The 22,654-nt window shown below is 43.9% G+C and overlaps 1 protein-coding gene across 8 annotated transcripts in view; it reads right to left on the reverse strand.

Annotated features, from left to right (window-relative positions):
- PHRF1 (PHD and ring finger domains 1) overlaps positions 1-22,654 on the reverse strand; it is a 352,385-nt gene that overhangs the window by 21,051 nt on the left and 308,680 nt on the right. For 7 of the 8 annotated variants that reach the window (XM_029582942.1, XM_029582938.1, XM_029582941.1 and 4 more), the window contains one exon: positions 13,770-13,849. In XM_029582942.1, the coding sequence (XP_029438802.1) occupies positions 13,770-13,849 (80 nt within the window). Of the gene's footprint in view, positions 1-276; positions 429-13,769; positions 13,850-22,654 lie in introns of those variants that run through there. The other variant, XM_029582943.1, reaches the window with a different exon arrangement.

Raw genomic sequence — 22,654 nt, forward strand, 5'->3', positions numbered from 1 at the left:
AATTTTTTAAAAAGACAGAAAATTAGACTCATAGTGAGGTGAGCTTACACAATGAAAAGATGAATCAGTGACACCGATTCAAAAACACATAAAAGCTCCTTTTCTGTCAATGATGTACCATACACTAAACTACAGTGATATTCAGAGAAATACAATCCATTCAGTATTACTATTAGGTCCAAAACGCTATCGGTGTTAAATCTTAAAAATCCATTCCTGCTCCAATTTGAGCAAATAATTCCTGATCGCCTCCACACCAATTTATACGTGCCTGATCAATGGCAGATGTTTGCGATCTTCAAATTTATGTCCAAAATTTAAGCAGTGTTCAACCATCAGTGCCTCAGATTTCTTGGTGCGAATACAACTGTGGACTGTGTCAGATGGATGCTATGTGATGCTTTTTGGGAAGGAAATTATTGCTTTTTCTAAAATTTAAAGAAATGATATTTAAAAAACAAATAAATTAAGCACTTATTTCATTGTCACTAAGCACACACAAAACCTGTACCAATGAATATAAACTTTTGGGTGCTGAATTTATGATTAATACTCGTGTGAAAAGGTGTATAGATTAGAATCCTGAACACCTTAAAGGACAAGGACCAGCTATCTAGTCTGGTCTAATACCCAGAGTGTGAATTTAGGTTGCAGGGAAGTGGAATATAAGCCCAGGTTCAGAAAGGATCAAACCTGCAGAAAAGGGGAGGAGAAGCTCCCGAACTATGCCAGAACCCTGTATGCTTGAATACTTGACTTTTGATGTAGCGCTGCTGAGGTAAGCAGGTTTTTTGCTGCCTGTTTATATGAAGAATAAAAGTGCCTTTATGTTGAAAACCAGAGTCCAGCTGATTTTTCTATCCTCTGATATGCCTCCCTGATGCCAAGGACCACAGCACACTATTACACCTTGATTATGTATGCAAGTCCTGAAACATGATTTAAAAAAAATGTTTTTCATATGATTTCTGTGGTATTCGTTTAGGATTTGTAGCTGTTAAAAGTATTAATAGGGTCTGCTGCTGTATTTACTTGACTGTTGTAAAAATTATAACACCATCCTGAGATGTATTAACAGGTACTACTACACATGTAAGAAGTGAATTAATTAGCTCTTTGACTCAACATTGGTAAGGCTAAGGCCCTTTGTCCATTGCTCACATTCTCATTTCTTTTATTAGCACTGAGACCAGTGAAGGTAATGCGTAGAAGATTTGGATTGTCACAGACCAGTGCAAGTAAAGATTCATCCTAAGATGGTAAACTGTATTCTTTAGTCTAATTTCTATTAATTACAATTACATTTTATCTATTTTCTAATGGAAAACAAACATAAAAACAATGCCCATTCATCTTATGTTTCATTTGCATAAACAGATTAAGGAACCTTTGCTCACAAATCTTCACCAAATCGAGCTCTGCTACTTGTTTGGCCCAACCAGTCAGTGTCAGTAAGCATTTAGAGCCTCCACTGGTTGTGCCCAATAAGCAAATAAGTTTCAAGCTCAACACAGCCAGTTAATGACTGCAGACTGTGTCACAGTCTTGGCAGAGTCAGTTAGATTCTTACCTATTCATTTGTGTCCAGTGAGCCTTGATGAATTAGAACAGAGCAATGCAGGACAACATTTTTGATAATTGTATTACTGTACATTCAACCCTTCAGCAGGCCAAAATGATCTCTTCCCCAGTAGCAGCAACTTAATTATGAAACAGGAGGAGTGTACTGGTTCAGAATGGAATAAAGATTCACAAAATCTAAATTAACATTAAAATATAACTTAATTTCCTTTCTGGTCATTCATAGAGAATTCTACAAGTAGTTGCCAAGAATTCTTCACAGCCTACACATCAGATAAATATTTAAAAAACCCACATTTTATAAACAGATGAGATATATTATTCTATACTTAATTACACAGAGCAAGCAAAGAGGGCTACACAAAGCGAATCAGTGTATAGGTACTGGATTTCACAGAAAGGAAGCCAACTAATTGCAGGTCAGCTAAGGGAATGAAGGGACTTTTTTTTAGGTTTGTCTCATTTCTTTCTGCAGGCATGAAAGTCCAAAGAGGAGCAGAATGCCTTGAAAACATTGTGCCATCACAGTTACAACTTCTGCCTCCATCCAGACAGATCTCCTGATCCTCATCAAGGAGGTCAACTCACTAAGGAAAGAGGCTTAAAAGAATCTGCAATGACTACATTGTTGAAATGGTTCTTGAGGCGTCTAATATGGAAAACTCCAGCGGGAAGAAGGACAAACTGGACTGCAAAATGTCAGCTGGACATACATTATCAAAGCCAGTAGAATCTTTACCTTGACCCCAGCTTCACTCAAGCCAAAGAACCGGTATACAGCCCTAGAAGTGAGAAACAGTCCCAGAATGAGGAGGAACTTAAGCTCGTGCAACCCAAAGCTGCAGGATCAACATCACTGTGCCAAGGAAGCAAACGTTAGTAGTGGTTGGTGACTTTCTTCTGAGGAGCACAGAGGTGTCAAGCTGTTGACGAGATGTGCTGTCCAAGGAGATGTGCCTACCAGTTGCAAAATCCAAGACATTAAGAAGAGATTCTCAAGAATCAAGCCTATTATTCGATGCTGCTCATCCACATTGGCACAAATGACTCTGCTAGGTACCTCACAAAATATATAAAAAATGACTTCATGGCTCAGAGAGTGGGGGAACCAGATAGGTATACAGGTGGTTTTCTCCTCAGGTCTCTTAGTCAGGGATAAAGAGAAATGCAGAAAAGTACACATTCTGGAGGTGAATGAATAATTGTACAGATGGTGTCAATGGGAATGTTTTGGCTCCTAAGAGCTGCTGAGCAGAAATGGTGTTCACCAATAGAAGAAGGGGCAAAATGTCTTCCAGAATAGACTAGCAAACCTACTGAGGAGGGCTTCAGACTAGAATAATCAGGGATGGGTGAAAAAAAAAAAGACTTCAGGTAAGTAAAACATTAAATATGTATGGAATGAGAAAAATAAGGCAAAATCTGGAACGCTACCGTATAAATACTAAAGCTCATAGTATGGGAAACAGAGTCCTGGATCTAGTCATGTAAGAGTGAGATTTGTATGTAATGACTCTCACAGAGACATGGTACATGGAAAAGCACTACTGGGATACAGTTACTCTGGGCTATAACCTATTCAGGAAGAACAGGATAGGAAGAAAGGAAGGAGGAGTGGCACAATATATAAAATAATTCCCAGACTTTCTTCCAGGGGTGATGACTGCTCAAAACCTGAAGATCATATATCTCATGAAAGTTTATCAAACAGTGATTGGAAAGAAGTTGGTGGTGTCAGCAGCAAACAATGTTAGGAATTATTAGGATGGGAATGGAAAATAAAACGGAGGATGTCATAATTCCTCTGTATCGCTCAATGGTGAGACCGCACCTTGAATACTGAGTGCAGTTCTGGTCACTGCATCTCAAAATGGATATAGCTGCACTGGAGAAAGTGCAGAGAAGGGCGACCAACATAAGGAGTATGGAACGGCTCCCCTATGAGGACAGACTAAAGAGTTTAGGGCTGTTCATTTTGGAGGAGAAGAGACGACTGAAGGGGATATGATAGAAGTCCACAAAATCATGAAAGGACTTGAACAAGTTAATGTAAATTGGTTATTTATTCTCTCAGATAATAGAAGGACCAGGGGGCACTCCATGAAGTTAGCAAGTAGCTCATTTAAAACAAATCGAAGAAAATTATTTTTCACTCAGTGCATAGTTAAGCTCTGGAATTCATTGCCAGAGGATGTGGTTACAGCAGTTAGTGTAGCTGTGTTTAAAAAAGGACTGGATAAGTTTCTCAAGAATAAATCAATAAACTGCTATTAATGGTAATTAATAAGCAATAGTAGCTTGTGATCTGTCTAATGTTTGGGTACTTGCCAGGTATTTATAACTTGGATTGGCTACTGTTGGAAACAGGATACTGGGTTTGATGGACCCTTCGTCTGACCCAGTATGGCATTTCTTATGTTATGCCAAGCCCTCCAATGATACAAGGAAGAGAAGCATCCTGTAGCCAGTGTAATAGAGACAGACCTAAAGCTTCGCAATCTAGGGAACCACAGTCATCATCCCTTAAAAATATCTTAGACGCTACCACCATAAGAGAAAGAAATGGCAGATTGCAGCAAAATGCTCCACTGCAGGTATACAACAAAATAGCAGCTAGAGGAAGAGAAGGAAGAGAATGGATACAGGAAGGGAGAAGAATGCCTGGGGGGAGAAGGGGGATAATATCAGGAGAGGTGATGGAAAGGGGAGGTTGTTTATTGGGAGAGTGGGGCAGGATATCAAAGTTTTCACGGAAGGTACCATATGCCCTAGAGCTGGCCCTGACTGGGTAATTCTGGTTGTGCCCATGAGCAGTTCTAAAATTAATTGGGTAATTATAATACAAGGATAAGTTTAAACTTAACCAACTATATTCAATATATAGCTGGTTAAGTAAAAAAGCTAACTGCCAGGAAAGCAGATTTGGAGTGTTTATTTAGTATGCAACCTGACCTCCACCATGGAGAGGAGACTACAGCGAGAAAAGATTTCACTGCTTGTTCAAATTTACTGTCAGTCTGAGATGTTGTTGAGACAGTAATGGAAGGTAAAGGTGTGAACAGATGAACAAGCTGCAGCTTTGCAGATATCCTCAATTGATACTTCTCGAAGATGAGCAACAGAAGCTCATTTGTAAGGGTGTTTTGAGAGAGTTCTTTATGAAGCCAGATTAGTTTAAAGGTTGTAAGGAAACAAAGATAATAAGCATAATCATAGCACAATGACTTTGCACTGATCTGCGTTGTAGAAACAGTCAAAGCTGTTGAAATGCTAAAGTATGTAAAAGCTTAACCAGTATGTTAAATATCAGCACTAAGTTCCATTTCTGTCTTCTGGGCTCAAGTTACAAGAAATCATATGACTTACAAGGTTCACCCTATGGGCGAGATTGGGACTCTGGTCTATGGTATTGCTGTAGTGATGGTGGAAAGGAGAGGCATTCCTTCCATCGAGTGACTGTTGTGTCCTCTGGCCTGGCATAAGAGGTAGGACATTCTCTTTTGAGACCAGGATAGACTCTTACATAAGAATGTGAGGCCTGTTAGAAGTGAGTGGGACTATGGAGCACAAGTTCCGCAGTCTCCAGGCGAAGTCCCTCTGCTACTAGTGTAGACAGAGTGAGAGCTCTGGTTATCGGAAAAAGCAGGGGCAACCCTCCCCACTCCCTCACAGACCTAAGATGGGATGTGTATAACTGGATTGGTAGAGCATCTGCATAAGAAAAAGGCTGAGTTGGATGCATCAATAGCTTTGATAGAGTTGAATGCTTAGACACTTTAGAAAGTTTGGCATGCTTCGATGGGCCTTTGAAGGTGAATGTCAAGGAATCTGGAGCCAGACGACACTGCAACAATTGCATTGAGGCTTTGCTGTGCATTCTTGCACTGTGCATTGTGAGATCAAGCAATGCATCAAGAAGCAGAGGCTTTGGCATGCAACAAGGAGGCATAGGTCTTTCATTTTACAGATGTTGCAGTGGTATGTGGTGGTGGACATTGGAATGGGGTGTGGTGAGTGCATTGGTGCATCACATGCTGAGTGCATTGATATATCATGTGTTGAGCCCCACAGTGCATTGTGTGTTGGGTACATTGATGCGCTGTATGCATCAATGCCTGATGCATCAAGCGGTTCAATGCATCATACCCTGGGTACATCAATGTTCTTTGTGTCTATGGCACAAATGGTGGCCGCTTCGATGGTGCTGGCACCAATGCGCCACACTTCGAGTACTTGTTCTTCTTTGGTTGCAAAGGCTCCAGCGATTGATACCACTTAGTTTTCAACGTAGGGCGACTGGCTGAACTCAACTCTGTGGCTCTAGCCTGAGCGAAAAGGGGAGTTTTATAGAGGAGCTCCTGCTCAACTCTCTACCCGGCAAGGCAGATGATACTGTACTGCAGGATGACGATCTACTGTGATTCTGGAAAGATTTACTCATTTCCTCAATATGAAGCACCCTAGATCACTACAAGTGCAGGGACATATGTCCATAGGCATAGAGGCTCTTCTGGTCATGTTCCAGCTTGAGGCATCGATAACAGTTCATGGCTGTCTGAGGGACATAATTTTCCCATGTACACAACATTTGAAACTGCTCACCATTGATGTCTTCTTCTTATGGCCTGACATGTTGGAATGTTAAGGTCACACAGCACACAATGGTATAAATATTAATTTTTATTTTTAGTTAGTACTGAAAAGTGCTGCTGTGCGGTTGCAGAGGCAATGAGGCAACTTAGAAAAAGATTAGTAAAGCAAAAAAGCTGCCCAAAAGAGATATTTAGATAAAATTTGAAAGAGACAATAAACATCCCTATTTGTGTTTGAACAAAAAATGACTGAGGAAGATCGAGGCAATGCCCACATGGGAATTCCCACACAAGCTCAGTAGAACTCAAAGCTCTACTAGCTAAGAGACAAGAGTCTGTTCGATGCCACCCACATATAATGGCTAATTGAGCCTGCTTATTGATGGAAAGTTAGAAAATTAAAAACAAAATTGGGGCACAGTATTCGATCACCTCTGCTCAATACAATTTTAAACATCACAGGCCATAGAAGCCCAAGGCTTTCCCCCACTGCTAATATGAAAATTACAGACTCAATTTGGGACTTTTCCTGTCCTTTACCCCACCCTCACAGATCTTCTTCCTCCCAAACCATGATAGATGCTTACCTGCACCCAGCAGCATCCAACATTACTAAGAGCTATGTTGGCCACCACCAGTAATGGTAAAAATCTATCAGTAGCCTTGGGGTGTCTGGTGGGGCAGGAGAAAAGGATAGGGGTGGGCCAAGAGGCAGGCCTGTAATTTTCATATTGGCCAGGGAGAGTGTCTTGGGCTGCAATGGCCTGTGATTTTTAAAATTTATTTTGGGGAGTGGGGGAAATAATACTTACCTTTTCAAATAATATTTGAACAAGGGGACATTCCAAGAAACTAACAACTGGTAGATTTAAAATAAATTGTAGAAAGTACTTTTTCATTCAGCACACAACCAAGATGTGGAATCTGCTGACAGAAGACATTGTCAAAATAACTAGTATAGCAGGTTTAAAAGAGGATTAGACAAGTTCCTGAAGGATAGTCCATAAAACATTATTAGCCACATAAACTAAACTAGAAAAAGCTATTTATAGGCTGAATTAGCCACAGCACATAGGTGATATCATCCAATGGTACCAACATGAATCCAGCTCTCAGAACTCAAAGACTTTACTGAGTATGTGTGGGAGTTCCCGTGCTTGCACACTACCTCATGAGCACCTCAATCTCTTCTAGAGCTTAAGCTTTAACAAGGTAGTCAAATCTCTAAGGAAATGGGCAGGAATTAGATATGGCTAACAAACTGTTAATGAAGAACAATGTTTACAGGCAAACAAATTTTCTTTCTCCATCGACAAGCAGACATGAATTAGCCATAACAAACAGGAAGTCCTAAGTTGAAGATTATAGCAGAATGATAGTGAAAAGCAACCCAACCCCACCAGTGGCCTACTGGGTGAACAAGCTGTGCAGAACTGCTTATCTAAATTTACTGTCTACTCGGACATATTGTCTAGACAGTAGAGGGACATGAAGGTGTGAAAAGATGACCAACAGTTTTAAAAATGTCTTCAGCAGAAGTGGTCCTAAGATGAACTACTTAAGTCACCATAGCTCTAACCTGATGAGCCTTGGCAAAGTCTATAATCCATAAAGCATCTAGCCAATTAGACAGAACTCAATAAGCACCTGCCTTTCCCAATCTATTGGGATCAGACATGAACAATTGAAATGCTTGATGGTGAGGATGAGTCCTCTCTAAATAATATGCAAGAGCTCTTTTCCAGTCCAAGGATCTCAAAAAGGATAGAGACAGGATGGAAGTAGTCCTTAGAAAGGAAATCAAAGGGAGGAGGATCCCAAGATGGTCACCAAGTGAGGAACGCTGATAGAGGGCTCTCAATTCATTTACCTTTTTTCTGTTTTCCCCACTTCAAAATGCCTCATACTAAAAGGAAGGCTAGATTGAGAGGGATTACATCGAGCTCTCCCTCTCTGGAACCATCTCAATCTCATATTGAGGGCTTTCTTACAGCTACTCCGACAGCAACGCCGGGAGAATTGGTCGCAGTGGGCTGGTGGGGGAGCAAACACCGTCCCCTTTGACCACCGACATCTCATTGAGCCCCAGCGCTCTGAACATGCCTTCTCCACCCTACCATAAACATACTGGTGATCCGGTCACTGCAACAACCTCCTCTGGATTATGTCGAGGAGATACAAGAGCAGAATAGCGGTGAGAAGTTTCAACGGGGATCCAGGTGATATAAGCTGCTGATGGTGCTTTATCCGAGAAGCGAAGACAGCGCGGTCAGGGCTTCCTCGGAGTGGCAGGTCCCATGGATGTTTTTTCACCCACAAGAGGTACAGAGACTGGTTTAGGCACAACTTCGGGTGCAGGTGGTGCCTATCTAAATCTTCTGGATTCTGGAACTATTTTACAGATGTTGTGATCCTCGCTCAGCTTTCCTATGTTTTTCTTTTAAACATTTTCTTGATTGATAATTCACTCATATTTCTGAGTCCTCCCACTTTTCCTTTATTTCTAGTGCATGTTTACGTGGAAGCAGTATTATTTTAATACCTTATTTGTATTACCTGTTTTGCACTAACATTTCTGTACAAGATTTTCTCTTGTGTTAATTTGGAAAAGTTTTGCAAATTTAAAAAAAATAAAAAAAAGTGACCAAAATGCTGTGGTGTCTGTATTGAAAGCCATATGAGATGAGACTGAAGGGCCTGAATTTGTAGACCCAGGAGGAGAGTAGAGACAAGGGAGATATGATACAAATTTTTAAATACCAGAAAGGAAGTAATGATACACAGAAAGTAAACCTTCTCCAATGGAAAGAAAGCTGTAGAACTAGAAGACCGTGAGGCAGTGTCCCTAGTGTTCCCCTATGTACCTGTGCAGGATCAGGCTAGACACCTGGTCCACCTTAAATTCCCTAAGGAGAGTATGCTCTATGGGCAGTATCCTGTGGGGCAGGTGGGGCTCAGAGGGTGTAACCAGAGACTGAGGAATAAGAGCTGGGAGCCAGGTGGGGAATAAGCAGAACCAGGGCTGAGGTCTCTGGGAGGAAGGCAGCTCCTGTATGCAATACTGTCCAAACCTTGAGCTGAGATGAAGCAACACATAAGTAAAGAGAGTACACTGTCTGAGAAGACAGTCTATGCTTATGCAGGAGTGAAGTTATAATAAAGAGTTACTATTTTAAGAAGGTTGCAGTCAGTCTAGTTTGTCTCCAGGCCTGTGAAAATCACTGCTTGTTCCACAAGGACAGAATGCAAAGCTCTAAAGGGCAAGACTTAGGACCAACATCAGGATATATTTCTTCATGGAAAGGGTGGTAGATGCATGGAATGCACTTCTGGAAAAGGTAGTGAAGACAAGAACAGTAATGGAATTCAAAAGGGCATGGGATAAACACAGAGGATCCCTTGTGACTAAAGGATGGAAATAGCGCAGTTACTACTCAAGAGAAGATATGGGAGTAACCTACATGGAGTGGCAGTTAAATTAAAAAAAAAAAGAAAAACACTGGCTAGGCAGTCTGGATGGACTGTTTGCATCTTTTTCTGCTGACTTTTACTATGTTAGAGGTCATTCTCCTTTGAGCGCATGCGATCTTGGAAAGAATATTTGTAAAGCAATAGCTTGGATTAATGTGGAACGCAGATACCACTTTTGGAAGGAACTTGGGGTGAGTTCACAGAGCCACCCTATTATGAAAAAACTGAAGGTATAATGAATATGAAACCAGAGCCTGTAGTTCATTTACTATTGAAGGCCACAAGAAAACACTTTCCAGGTATGAAACTTCAAGTCTGAGTTGAGAGGTTCAGTAGGTTTCATGAGTTAAGTTAGGGCTACAGTGAAATAACAAGACCTTGTAGGTTTACTAACCAGAGGCTTGGAATGCCACAGTCCTTTTACGATTTTTGATACCAAAGAATGGAGAGAGATTGGAGCCCCTTCCATTTGCTGGTGATATGCAGCAATGGCAGTGAGATGAATTTTGAAGAGGTGCTATGTTCTGAGGATGAGAGGAAAAACTAAAGTAAGTCCCTCCCATGGAGAAGGGATCAAGTTCTTCCACTTGAAATAGTAAGATTTTCTGATTTAAGTTTTCCAGGCAGAAATAAAAATCCTCCTTAATCCTTGGGAAAGAGTAAGGAGGAGACTATTTTGTTTAACATCTATGCCAGATGTCCTGTATGATGAGATTCAGGGAGGTTCCTAGTGGAACCAGAGATTGAACTGAAAGACAGACAAGGATACAACACTTTCCATGGCCAGGCTGGTGCTGTGAGGATTATCCTTGCCCTATCTTTAAGGGCCTTCCGGAATGGGAATTGACAGATATGCATATAGTAGATCAAAACTCAGGTCTAGCAAAAAAAGCATTGGGAGCTGATCTGAACCTGCACAGATACAGAGAGCAAAACTTTGAACTTTCTCTAGTCTTTTGAGGAGAACAGGTTGATCACTGGCTTTCCTCAATGACTGAACAATTTGTGATCCCCTGATCTAAGAACCATTTGTGTAGACACAACACTCTGCTGAGGTAGTCTTGGAAGGTATGTTTTTTATTTATTTTATTTTGGGCCTTGTGCAGCTCTGACCATGACCAGATCTGGAGGACCTCCTCACAAAAGGTGTATGAGCCTGTAACTCCCTGCTTGTTTATATAGAACATGGCCACTTGGTTATCTGTCTGGATCAAGACTCTTTCCCGACAGGTAATGAGAGAAAGCCCTTAGAGCATAGCAGATGGCTCACGTGTTTAAGAGATTGATCTGCAGATGACTCTCCATTATTGATCATGAAATTTGGGTGTTATGCTGCACTGCTGTGAGCCTCCCACCTCTGGATGGAGGCATCAGTACACATTCCTTTGATGTGGGATACAAAGTGAGAAACCAACCTCTAGCAGTTTTGGATTTATCTACCACCAAATAGATGCCCCCATCCTAGGAGTCACAGATCTGGTGGGATAGCATCAGGCACAACTATTGGCTTTGGAGATCCCACTTAAGTACTCACATGTGTAGACAGGACATGGGAACCACATACACTGCAGACACTATGTGGCCAAGAATGACCAGGGCCGACCTTGCTACAACTTGGTCCTCTTGAAGGAGAGAACATACCAGGCCCATGAGCATTGTGTCCTCTCAAGAGAAACATTTTCTCCTGAAGTGAGCCTATCCAGGCTCTTATGAATCCTATCCGAAAGAACCAGATTTGATTTGACAAAGTTGACCAGGAAACCCAAGGACTGGAGGAGTTGAAGGATCTGCTCGATGGACTCCAGAACTCTTTTTGGAGATGAACCTATCAACCAATCATCCAGGTAAAGGAATAACAGACTCCTTGCCAACAAAGCTGTGCAACCACCACCACAAGACATTTTGTGAACACTTTTAGGCCGCTAGGAGGCCAAAAAGGAGCACTTTGTACTAGTAGTGCATGCCCTTTACCATGAACCCGAACAGCTTTGGATGTTCGGGATAAATGGGGACCCTAAGGGTCAATATGGAACTCAACGCCATGACAGCTGCCTCTGCTGGGGTTAGCTCCCAAACCCTCCTTGCCAGCCAAACCATGCCATGTTTCTGATTCTCCTTTTGTGCCATCTTAGGGACAAGACTCACCTACATGCTTAATAAAGTATTTGAGACCTGATAGTTGAGTCTGTGCCAATATCATTGGATGATATCACCCATGTGTTATAACTAATTCACCCCTGCTTGTCAGCTGATAAAAACCTTCTGGTCTCTCCAAAAAGCTCTGGAAAAGATGTCCATTCTGCATGGTCACTTGTGTGACTCTGTAAGCTTATTTGTTTTCACAAAAGAAAAGGTATTTCCAGATTTCCCTTTTCTTCCTTTAAAGAAGTTACTACTCTTTCCTCACCTTCAAATTACCACTACTCGGAACCAGAGATGTCTTTCTCTAGCCATTGTAACACCTTCTAGCCACTGGCACCATGTGGCTATATTTAATGTGAAGCAGCAGTAGACTCGAGGGTTGGCAGGATGAAGGCATCAGCAGGCACAAGAAGAGAGTTATGAAAAAAGCAAATAGATTGCAATGAAGGCCAGTGGGAGAAAGGCAGTCTCAAGCTGGTGCACCAGGTTGGTGGGAAAACAGGTAGAAGACTTGAGCATGAATGGCAGGACAGCAGTGAAAGACCCAATCAGTAGCAATGGGAGAAAGCCAAAGACAGGCTTGAGCAGTGGGGAACCAGCAGTAGCCTACCAAAGCAATAACATTGTGGCAGGTTGGCATGAGGAAGGCAACAGCAGATTGGCAGTGGTAGGCTTGAATGGAGATGGATGGAGGCTGGCAATAGCAGGCTTGGTGGAGGCAGTATTGGGTAGACAGTTTTCCACAATTTTGCAACAAATCTGAAAGTCAATAGCAGCTCCTATGACTGAAGAATAGCAGAACACTGGATGTCTTGACCAAAACATGCAAACAAACCTGATGTTTTAAAAATCACACCTACACTAGAAGAATAAAACTGAGGGAAAGGAATACAGAGTATACAGACATTACACAAAGCTGTAGAACTAGCATGAAACAAATTTTTTTGTTTAGCGCTTCTGCAGTGAACAACTGGTTTTAATATGGGAATTAGAAAAGCAGTTTACCTAACTGATGTATAGATCTCGGAGACATTATACTACATCACACAACAGGCCTAGGTACTCTTGTACAAGTTGCAGAGAAAGCTTTGCCTTTTGTTAGTCACCATGCCCCTTTTGTGTCTATATTATCCCAGACTATGTTATGTGAACTGGTGACCTGTAGTCAGTGCTGATGAGAAGCAGGTCCCTGGATACAACATGCTGCATTGCCAGTACCATTTTCAAAACGTCCTAACTGCAGTAGTGCTGAATTCAGGATAGGCACATGCAAGCCAACACCCAGAATGCTTTTCAGCTCATGCCCTGGTATTGTCCCACTGAACCAATGTTCAGAATAAATATGAAGTATGTGTGTTACAAATTTCCACTGAATTCAATGGAGAGCTTTCCTCATCAGCTATAAATTACTGTAGTCACTGAAGCAGCACTTGGATTTGAACATCATACTACTACACTATATTAATCAAATCTTTTGTAAAAATGTTCTCTCCTTAATCACGAAGTTAGCAAATGTCATAAGTGTACCTCCCAAACCCTACTGGGGCTGTTCAGAAGACCCAGCTTACTGACATTGCCCAAATACATCCCAGTAGATTATCTGAGGATAGCAGGAAGTATTTTATCACAGCTGACAAACTGACTGTGGTCGACAACTGCTTCATTAAATGCTTTAACCTCTCCTAAAAGCAAAATTACATCAATGTCAATTTCAGCATACACACATCAATGAATATTACATTAAAGTTTCTTGGTAAAGAACAGTCATCAATCCATGCTGAAAAATGCACAGGCTGCATATGAAGTGCGAGAGAGAATCTATGGCATGGCATTACTGTACAAAATCATTTTTATTATTGCATTCAGTGGAAAAGTTTCATACTATACATTTGGCTGTCTATCTAGTGGGACCAACCTATTTCAGGAAACACTGGCCAAGGAAGAATAATAATTAGTAAGGGGAGGAGATTAACTGAACCGCACCTGGTTTAGCATCGGGCTCGACATCTCCGGCATCTTCCAGGGCACCTCTCTGGCTCTCTGCAGTTTGTGCAGTGGTCCCCCTAAAACATCAGGCATTTCAGGTCAGCAACAAAAGGAGCACAACACAGAAACACTGTTCTTTTGATTGAAGGACGGCCTATTAAGCATGCGATTCTCTGTATACTTCAGTTGATTGAAAAAAGAAAAAAAGAAAAATGTATCCCTGTCCAATTTCAGCTTCAGTTATTTCAAGGGAAGCTTACTGATGCAGTTTCACCTCTATGTTGTCCTGAAAGTTGCCCTAATCTGAACTGCCAATAAAAAGGGGTTTAAGTGAGATTGGTTTGCAGGCATGGGCGTTCCCTTGTGTTTCGTCCCCTCACATCACTTGGCACCTGGGAAAGAACTTTTAGGTTTCCGAATGCTGCGTCACTCGTTTGTGACACTGAATCTGAACATTTCTAAGTCTCCAGAGGGTGCTGGGCTTTGGGAGGTTCCTTTTAAAATCATTACACTCAGAAATAGATTCAGAGTTTGTGCTTTCTGAGGTTATTTTGATCAGGCCCTCTATGCTACACTGTAGAAAGATCAACACCTTCTCACTTAGTCCTACAGAAAGTATAATTAATATACTTTATCCTAAGAACACTATCCAAGTATCTGTAGTAACTGATTTTACCTCTACAATCTACATACTCACAACTTTTCTATAATGAATATTTTTTACGTGTGTTTTCTGTCTTTTTAAAAGTTTGTAATGCAAAAAATTTTTTTATTTCAGAGAATGTAGACACATAAGTAGAAGCCACACTGCAGCTCTAACAGCAGTCACTGAAGCAGGAAGAACAAGATGGCACGAGTGTTATGAGAGTATTTTTCAAAAGCCATTTATGTTGGTGAATGACTTTATTCAAGGTATAAGAGCTTTCTGCAAAAAAAAACAAAAAAAAACCCAAAACTCTCCCTGTGGGTAAATGCTCACACATAATTGTACAACGCATTGAATGGAGGCTTTCCTGGGGGTGGGAAAAGCAACAACATGCGAGGTATCGAAGGGAAAAAGCAAGAGCAAATCTCTGCAGGAATGTTTGAAAGGGAAAACCTATGCATTCGTTTCTTTGGAGAATTGGTGCAAAGCCCACAAGAAAAAGTACCCATGAACTTTGCAACTTCTCACACACATTAGAAAATTGCCCCCTCTATTATGATCACAACTCAGAAACTAAAATGATTATTTCCATACATGCAAAATGGTCACAGACAAAAACCCCCACCATTTTTTTCAGTGATTCAAATGATGGTACAGGTGAAACATTTTCTTCTTGATCTCACGACAATGATAGAATAGAAATATTAAAATATTTAGCAATCTTCAATAAATAGAAGGTGGCATTTTCTATTAAGAAATTTAAGAATAAGGGGTCCAGACAGAAGTTGGAGGGAGGAAAGATTGCAGGAAATATGGGGAAATACTTTCTTTACTAAGAGACAAATGAAGGCAGAAAAGACTTCTGGCCATCCAGTCCTGCCCATTTATTCTGTCACATTGTTAAGGATACAGCCCAGCTGCCAGCTACAGAGTGTGGCTGCTTTTAAGATCTCGCCTTATCCAAGACAGTCTCTTTAATATCGTCCTCATTTGAGGATCACCATCTTGGGTAGATAAGAACACATGATCTCCACTTAGTTCCTCTTCAGCACTCCACCCTGCACAACAATCTAAACAACCAGAGTCCTAAGGGCCCTGTACAGCCTTCCAGGCTGACACAGGAATCATGTATAAGACTTCTAAGTTGTTATAAAGCTTCATTTCATTTAGTACATTTCTCTCCTGCCTGTAAAAGCAAATCCACTTCACCACTTTCTGGCTCACCCCCAGACTGCTCGGTTTATTTATAAGCCTCCTATGTGGGATAGTATCAACAACTGAAATCCAAATACACAATATCCAGAGCCTGTCAACAATCCAGTCTATTTAGCAATCAAAGAAATCATCAGATTTGTCTAAGATGATTTCCCTTTGGTAAACCTGTGCTGCTTTGGATCCTGCATCCTGCTGGATTCAAAGATGCTTCACTATTTTTTTTCCTTCAAAAGAGAAGTCCATTGATATTCCACCACTAAAGTCAGACCTACTGGCCTGCGATGTCTTATCTTCCCCTCTAATACCGCTATTCCGAAAAGATGGCATCATCTGACCTTTTCCAATCCCGAGGACTTCTCAGTAGTGCTAAACAAGAGAGGCCACAGCTAACCACAAAAGAAGAAAGAAGAACAGAAGAAAAAAAAATGGTGGAAATGAAAAGAAGTTCATGAAAAAAACCAGAATATACATTAAATGAAGAAATAAATAAAATAAAGGAGATAGGTAGGAATTCTGATTTCTAACACATATATAAATGCAGGCAAAGGTTAGAATCTCCAGGGCTGGTGGAAGCTGACTCGAAAGCCACAGTTCTGGGCGTGCTGGTGGTGATGGCATCCTTCTATCTGTGCGCACCCACAGGTGGGAAGACGACATGTTATGGCTGCCACTGCTGTAAGCAGTAGGGGGTAAGATGTAAGTAGTATCAGCGTGTGTTTCCTAAAGGAAGCAGGAGACAGAGCAAGCACTGACCGTCTGTTCTGAAAGACGACGACTAGGTGGCGCAGTGTTGGCCCATGTGGCCAAAGGAAGTAAGCAACGCTGGCACCGTGCAGAAGGAAAGGAGTGGAAGCTGGTGCACACAGTACAGCAGCGTCTGCCCCCATGGCTCAAAGAGCCATCCTGTCGGCCAAGCGTGCTGGAGGCAGTGGCTTCCTCTGCGGCTTCTGCTTCGAGAAGTGTTCATGAAAGAGAAGAAAGTGTGTGCACAACCACCCCCTCCCTCCCATGCCTGCTAATCCACGACGAGTTTAGGGGCATCTATGGATAACGGTGGCCGTAGATATAGTGTATTTGGAATTTAAGAAGGCATTTGACAAAGTGCCCCATGAAAGATTCCTGAGAAAATTAAAGAGACACAGGATGAGAGGCAATGTATATTGTGGATTGCAAACTGCTTAAAGACAGGAAAACAGGGAGTGGGACTAAATGGTCAGATTTCTTCAGTGAGTGGAGAAGGGTTAAACAGTGGGAGTGCCTTCAGGGATGTATACTGGGACCTGTACTTTTTTTAATATATTTATAAATGATCTGGAAAGGAGGGTAATCAATATGCAGACAGAAAATTACGCCAAGTTGTTAAATCTCAAGCAGATTGTGAAAAATTGCATGACCACCTTGAAAGACTGGAAGACTTGGCATTCAAATGGTAGAGGACATTTTTTTTTTGTAATAACTTTTTTATTGGGTGCTTCACACACAGTACAAGAGCAAACGCTGCATAACATCATAGACAGAAAATCTGAAATATTTCCAATACAAGCAAAGCACTGAGTAAGCAACAGGTACACCCTTTTTTTTTCAAAACTCTGCACCATCTGTCCCCCCCCCCCCCTTGATCCCCAATACCCCTTCCCCCCACCCTCCCCCCAGAGACCTAATAAAACCAGGAATGATCTCCATTAACTCTTCAAGTACTCATTGACAAGTATTAAGGACCAAACTTCTAGCTCTAGGAGGTAAAGCTTGTATATAAGGCTCCCAGGTTTGCAGAAATAATTTCCTCCGTTTTGGCGACCCCCAGGCGTAAAGCTGTTCCATCTGCATAAGTTTATGAAAATGAATCTGCCAGGTCCAAAAAGAGGGCGGCTCCTCATCGCACCAATGGAGAAGCAACACCTTTTTCCCCACCAGTCCAGCCTTTTTAAGCAAACTCCGGAAACCCGGGGGGCGCACCAGGTGGTGAGTGACACAGTGAAACAGCCAAAGATATGGAGAGCATGGTAGGCGCACCCCTCCCAATGATTCCAAATATCCCCCAATGCAATGCCAATACCGTTGCAGCGGGGGACACTCCCAGAAAACATGAGACAGAGTCCCCTTCTGCTTCCCACAGCGCACACACCCAGCAACCTGAGCTAGACCAGCCTTAAAAGCAATATGGGGCGAAACATAGGCCCTATGTAAAAATTTTAAATGCATTTCCCTAAAGTACATGTTTCCAGTGATAGTAAAAATACTTCTTACACTAGACTTAAAAATAGGGAGTGTTAGAACAAAAACGCCATCTCGATTCCAGCGGTCCACGGTGACTTGATAAAAATCGCTAGAAAGGGACTTCCGGCGATGACGTAAGCCGAGACGGAAGCAGGGGGATAGAGCTCCGCGGCCCCGCTCTCCGTTTCATTAAACTCAACCTAAATTAGCTGCCCGTTTTTTCGCCCAAACCCCTCCCGGCAGACGTGGGTAGTGTTGCCATTGTTCCAGCCTAGCCCGGCAGGCGTGGGATGCGCAGGACGAGCGCTAGAGGGAAAACGGAGCGTCGCCCCCACAAACCGCGTGGAACCAAAATGGCGGGGGCAGCAGGCCTGGCTGAACCTATGGTGACTGCGATCTCGGATGCTGCCCTGGAGAAAATCTCTCTCAGTGTTACTGCAGCACTGGACAGTAGGTTGATCAAATTACAAACCTCCATCGAAGACATAAAAACCCCAGTGGAGGGGCACTCGAAGCGGCTAGACGTGGCGGAAAATACGCTTTCGGATGTGGGGGATAGACTGGCCGCCTCGGAACGCCATGTGGCGGAGCTGCAAAGCAGGGAGAGAGAGTTGTTAGCCAAAATGGAGGAGCAGGAAGACCGCGGCCGGCGAAATAATTTAAAGATTATTGGGCTGCCGGAGGCTGTGCGGGATGATGAGCTGTGCTCGCTGGTGGAACGTTGGCTCCCGCAGCAGGTGGGCCTAGAGCTGATGGAGGGCAGTCTCCAATGTGAACGGGTACATCGCGTGGGCCCGGTGCGTGAGGGGCAAGCCCGACCGAGACCCGTTATGGCTCGGATCCTTAATTGGAGCCATAAAACGCAACTGATGCGGGCGTATCGAGCGAAGGAGAAGCTGGAGCACTCGGGCAGCAGACTGCTGCTATTTAATGATTTTTCGGCCAGTACGGCAGCACAACGGAAGCTCCTGGCCCCAGCCTGCACGTCCCTGCACCAACGAGGAATCAGATTTCGCCTTACTCTATCCGGCTAAATTGCGGGTGCATTACAACAATCAGACTCATCTCTTCACCTCCAAAGCAGATGCTGATAAATTCCTTGCCTCCCTGCCTCCTGCGGATTGACGGGGCAGCTCTGGAGCTACTGTGTCTGCTTTCTACTGTTCGAGTTTTGTTGATTATCATGGAAATCCGGTTGACGTTTTTGAGCACAGTATTGCTGACTAGTGCAACCTTGCCACGGCGTTTCTTCTCGTCTTTGGTTAATTACTACCCTTGGTTTGTGGGACTGATTGGTTCGGAGTGGACTGTTGCCTTCCTGTCCTACATCGTGTCTCATTGGCACCGGCAATGGGGACTTGTAGCACCCTGATGTCTACTTAGCCATTGTTTACCTTGACTGCCTCAGTGGGTATGGAGTTAGCGGATGTCGAGGGGGGGGGGGGGGAGGGGGGGGGGGGGGGGGGGGGGCCGGGAGCAGGGGACCCCGGTCGTAGGAGAAAAAAGGTCGGGACCCCTGCTCCTGGGAGCAGTGGCGAGGTGTTCTAAGAGAGTGGGTGAATCGAGTAGTATGAATGTGTGTGACTGTGTTCAGGGGGAAGGGGGGTGTGGGGGGGCTACTGAATGGCTCAGGTTGGTGTGTGGGAGATACCGGGTCTGGTTCTTTCCGGTTAACTTATGTGGGAGCTTGTCCCTGTGGTCTAGGCTGGGAGGCCGGGGGACACTTTTTGAAGTAGTAGATCGGCGTCCTATGGGGCACCGTACTATTGTTCAGTTTTTTCTGCCATCCTATGGCGCAGGTTAAAATAGTGTCCCTCAATGTGGACGGCATCCACTCCCCAATTAAACGTACCAAGCTTAATGCGCAGTTTAAACGCATGAAGGCGCAAGTAGTGTTTCTGCAAGAAACTCATCTGGGGGATGTGGAACATGCTAAGCTGCGGTGTGACTGGGTAGGCCAATGTTACTACTATTCCTATAACAGGCGTCAGAGGGGGGTGGCCATTCTGCTCCATAAGAATTTGCCCTTTCAACTCACCCGTTTACATCAGGATGTTGACGGGCGCTATGTTTTGGCGGTGGGAACGCTATATCAACAGAAAGTAGTTTTTTGTAATGTTTACGCTCCTAATGTGTATGCTCCTGGGTACTTTGCCACTTTGCTAAAATTGCTTATGGATTACTCTGACCATAGTTTGATCGTGGGAGGTGATTTTAACGTGGTGGCAAACAAAAGTATGGATATTAACCCCCCCAAACTGTTGTCCTCGGCGGATGCGGATAAGGGTGTTAACCTTTTATGTCGTGATCTGCAGCTTTTAGATGCGTGGAGAGTGCTTCATCCCCAGGAACGGGATTTTACTTTCTATTCTCATCTCCACCAGAAGTACTCTCGTTTAGATTACTTGTTGCTCTCTGAGAAATGTTTTCCCCAGCTAGTGGACGCCACCATTGGCCCGATTGCATTGACGGACCATGCTCTGATCAGTCTTACTTTGAGCTGGGGCCGTGGTTCCCATTTGCCGTTCTCTTGGCGCATGCGACCGGACCTCTATTTTGATGGGGGCTTTAAGAAATATCTACAGGATTGCTGGGCTGACTATCTGTCACATAATCACGTACCAGCTGTTGGCCCTGAGATTTTGTGGGAGGCTGGGAAAGCGGTGATGCGGGGGGCAATCATTGCCTATGTGGCCAAACAAAACAAACAACGAAATGCTGAAATTCTCCGGCTTACCGCACGTCTTCAGGCGGCGCAGCTTACATCAGACCACTATGCGGCCTGAGGACAAGGCTTCACTGGATATGGCCCGGGTTGCCCTGAATAACCTGCTGCATATCCGCGCATCTAAATCCCTGAGATACTATCGTTACCAATTATATAAATATGGTAACCGCCCTAGCCGCCTCCTGTCCCACTTGATACGACCCAAGGGGGCCAGATTGTCTATCCCGGGGATCCGAGATGGTCAGGGGACTCATTGTACGAGGCAGACTGAGATCGAGGCACGATTTCTGGAGTATTTTACACAGCTTTATGGTGCTAAACCTATGTCCGGGGAGGTGGCGGAGGCCCTTTTTCAGGGGCACTGCTGGCCTCGGGTGAACTCGGAGGATCTCTTAGCGTTAAATTGCCCCATCTCTACTCAGGAAATCTATTCGGTCATTCAAGGCCTCAAATTGGGTAAAGCAGCGGGACGGGACGGGTTTGGGTCGGAATATTACAAGCTCTTGGGTTACCCCATTTTAGCCCCCTTACAGGGATACTATAATAGCCTCTGGGAGGGTTCGCCGCTCTCAGAGATCGCAAACCGGTCCGTCATAGTGGTACTTCCTAAACCTGGGAAGGACCCCCTAGAGGTGGGCTCTTATAGGCCCATCTCATTGATAAATGTGGACCTAAAGATACTTTCTTCGGTCTTGGCTGCCAGAATTACAGGCCTTCCTTCCCGCTTTGGTACATGAGGACCAAACGGGGTTTGTGCAGGGGCGCCAGGGGGTGAGAAACGTCCGTCGCCTTATAGCTGCCCTTAGTTATCAGTCACCTGAGGAGGCCCTTATATTGAGCCTGGATGCTGAAAAAGCTTTCGACTCTGTCTCCTGGGAGTATTTGTTCTGGGTACTAGGCAAGTATGGCTTCTCGGGTGCGTATTTAGGATGGTTGTCTGCCCTGTACAGTAACCCTAGCGCTACCATTTTACTAAATGGGAGGCCCACCTCTCATTTCCCCATCCGCTGTGGAGTTCGGCAGGGTTGTCCATTGTCTCCCTTATTATTCATTCTGGCCTTGGAGCCCTTGGCTGGTCGCTTGCGCGGAGACAGAGACTTATATGGCCTCAGCGTGAGCGGCCACCCTCTGAAATTGGCACTTTTTGCTGATGATATTTTGTTATTTGTGGGCAGGCCGCGTACTAGCGTCCCGATAATACTGAAGCTTTTTAACCAATTTACCAAAGTGGCAGGTCTGCGCATTAATTACGCGAAATCAGAGGCCTTGGCCCTTAGCGCGGGCCTGCAAGATCGGTGGGGGAGAGACCTTTCCCTTTCATTGGGCCCCGGCTCGGCTCAAATACTTGGGTGTTTGGGTCCCTCGTGATTTAAAGAAATTATATGCTTTAAACATAACTCCCTGTATCGACAAACTTCAGGCCCACTTAGCGACATGGACCCCTCTCCCGCTTTCCTTCTTTGGACGGTGTGCTTTAGTTAAGATGGTTCTAGTGCCTAAACTTTTGTACCTCTTACACATGTTGCCCTGCTGGTTGCGTGGGGTGGATATTCGGCGCTTGCGCTCTAGTATACAGCGGTTCTTGTGGCAAGGGAAGAGGGCGAGACTTCCTTACCCCACTTTGGAGTTGCCAGGGGACCGTGGAGGGCTTAATATGCCTGACTTCCGCTTGTACAATGTGGCCTGTCAGATGAGGTTTGTGGGGGAATGGCTCAAGGGCACCTATAAACTGTGTGTGGCTGGAATGCTTCTGCGTATGTCTATGCCTTACTCTCCAGTGAGCATTATCCAGGCCCGGGCGGCAACTCGGTCCCCTATCCCGTATCCTGCTGTTTTGCTCTCTCCCTGTATCCAAGCCTGGAGATGGTGGAGACGGTTACATGCACGATCGGGGGTTCGGTCTCTCCTACTTCCCCTGGTTCACAACCTGGAATTTCTGCCGGGGCGGGACAGCGGGGCAATATTTCAGTTTTGGGCTTCTCAGGGGTTGTTGTTCCTATATCATATGCTGGATGAGGGCACAGGCTACATATTGGATTTTGCAACTATACAACGTACTTATCATATTCCAGCCAA

The sequence above is a fragment of the Rhinatrema bivittatum genome, chromosome 17 (genome assembly GCF_901001135.1).
Source record: "Rhinatrema bivittatum chromosome 17, aRhiBiv1.1, whole genome shotgun sequence".
Lineage (NCBI taxonomy): Eukaryota > Metazoa > Chordata > Amphibia > Gymnophiona > Rhinatrematidae > Rhinatrema > Rhinatrema bivittatum.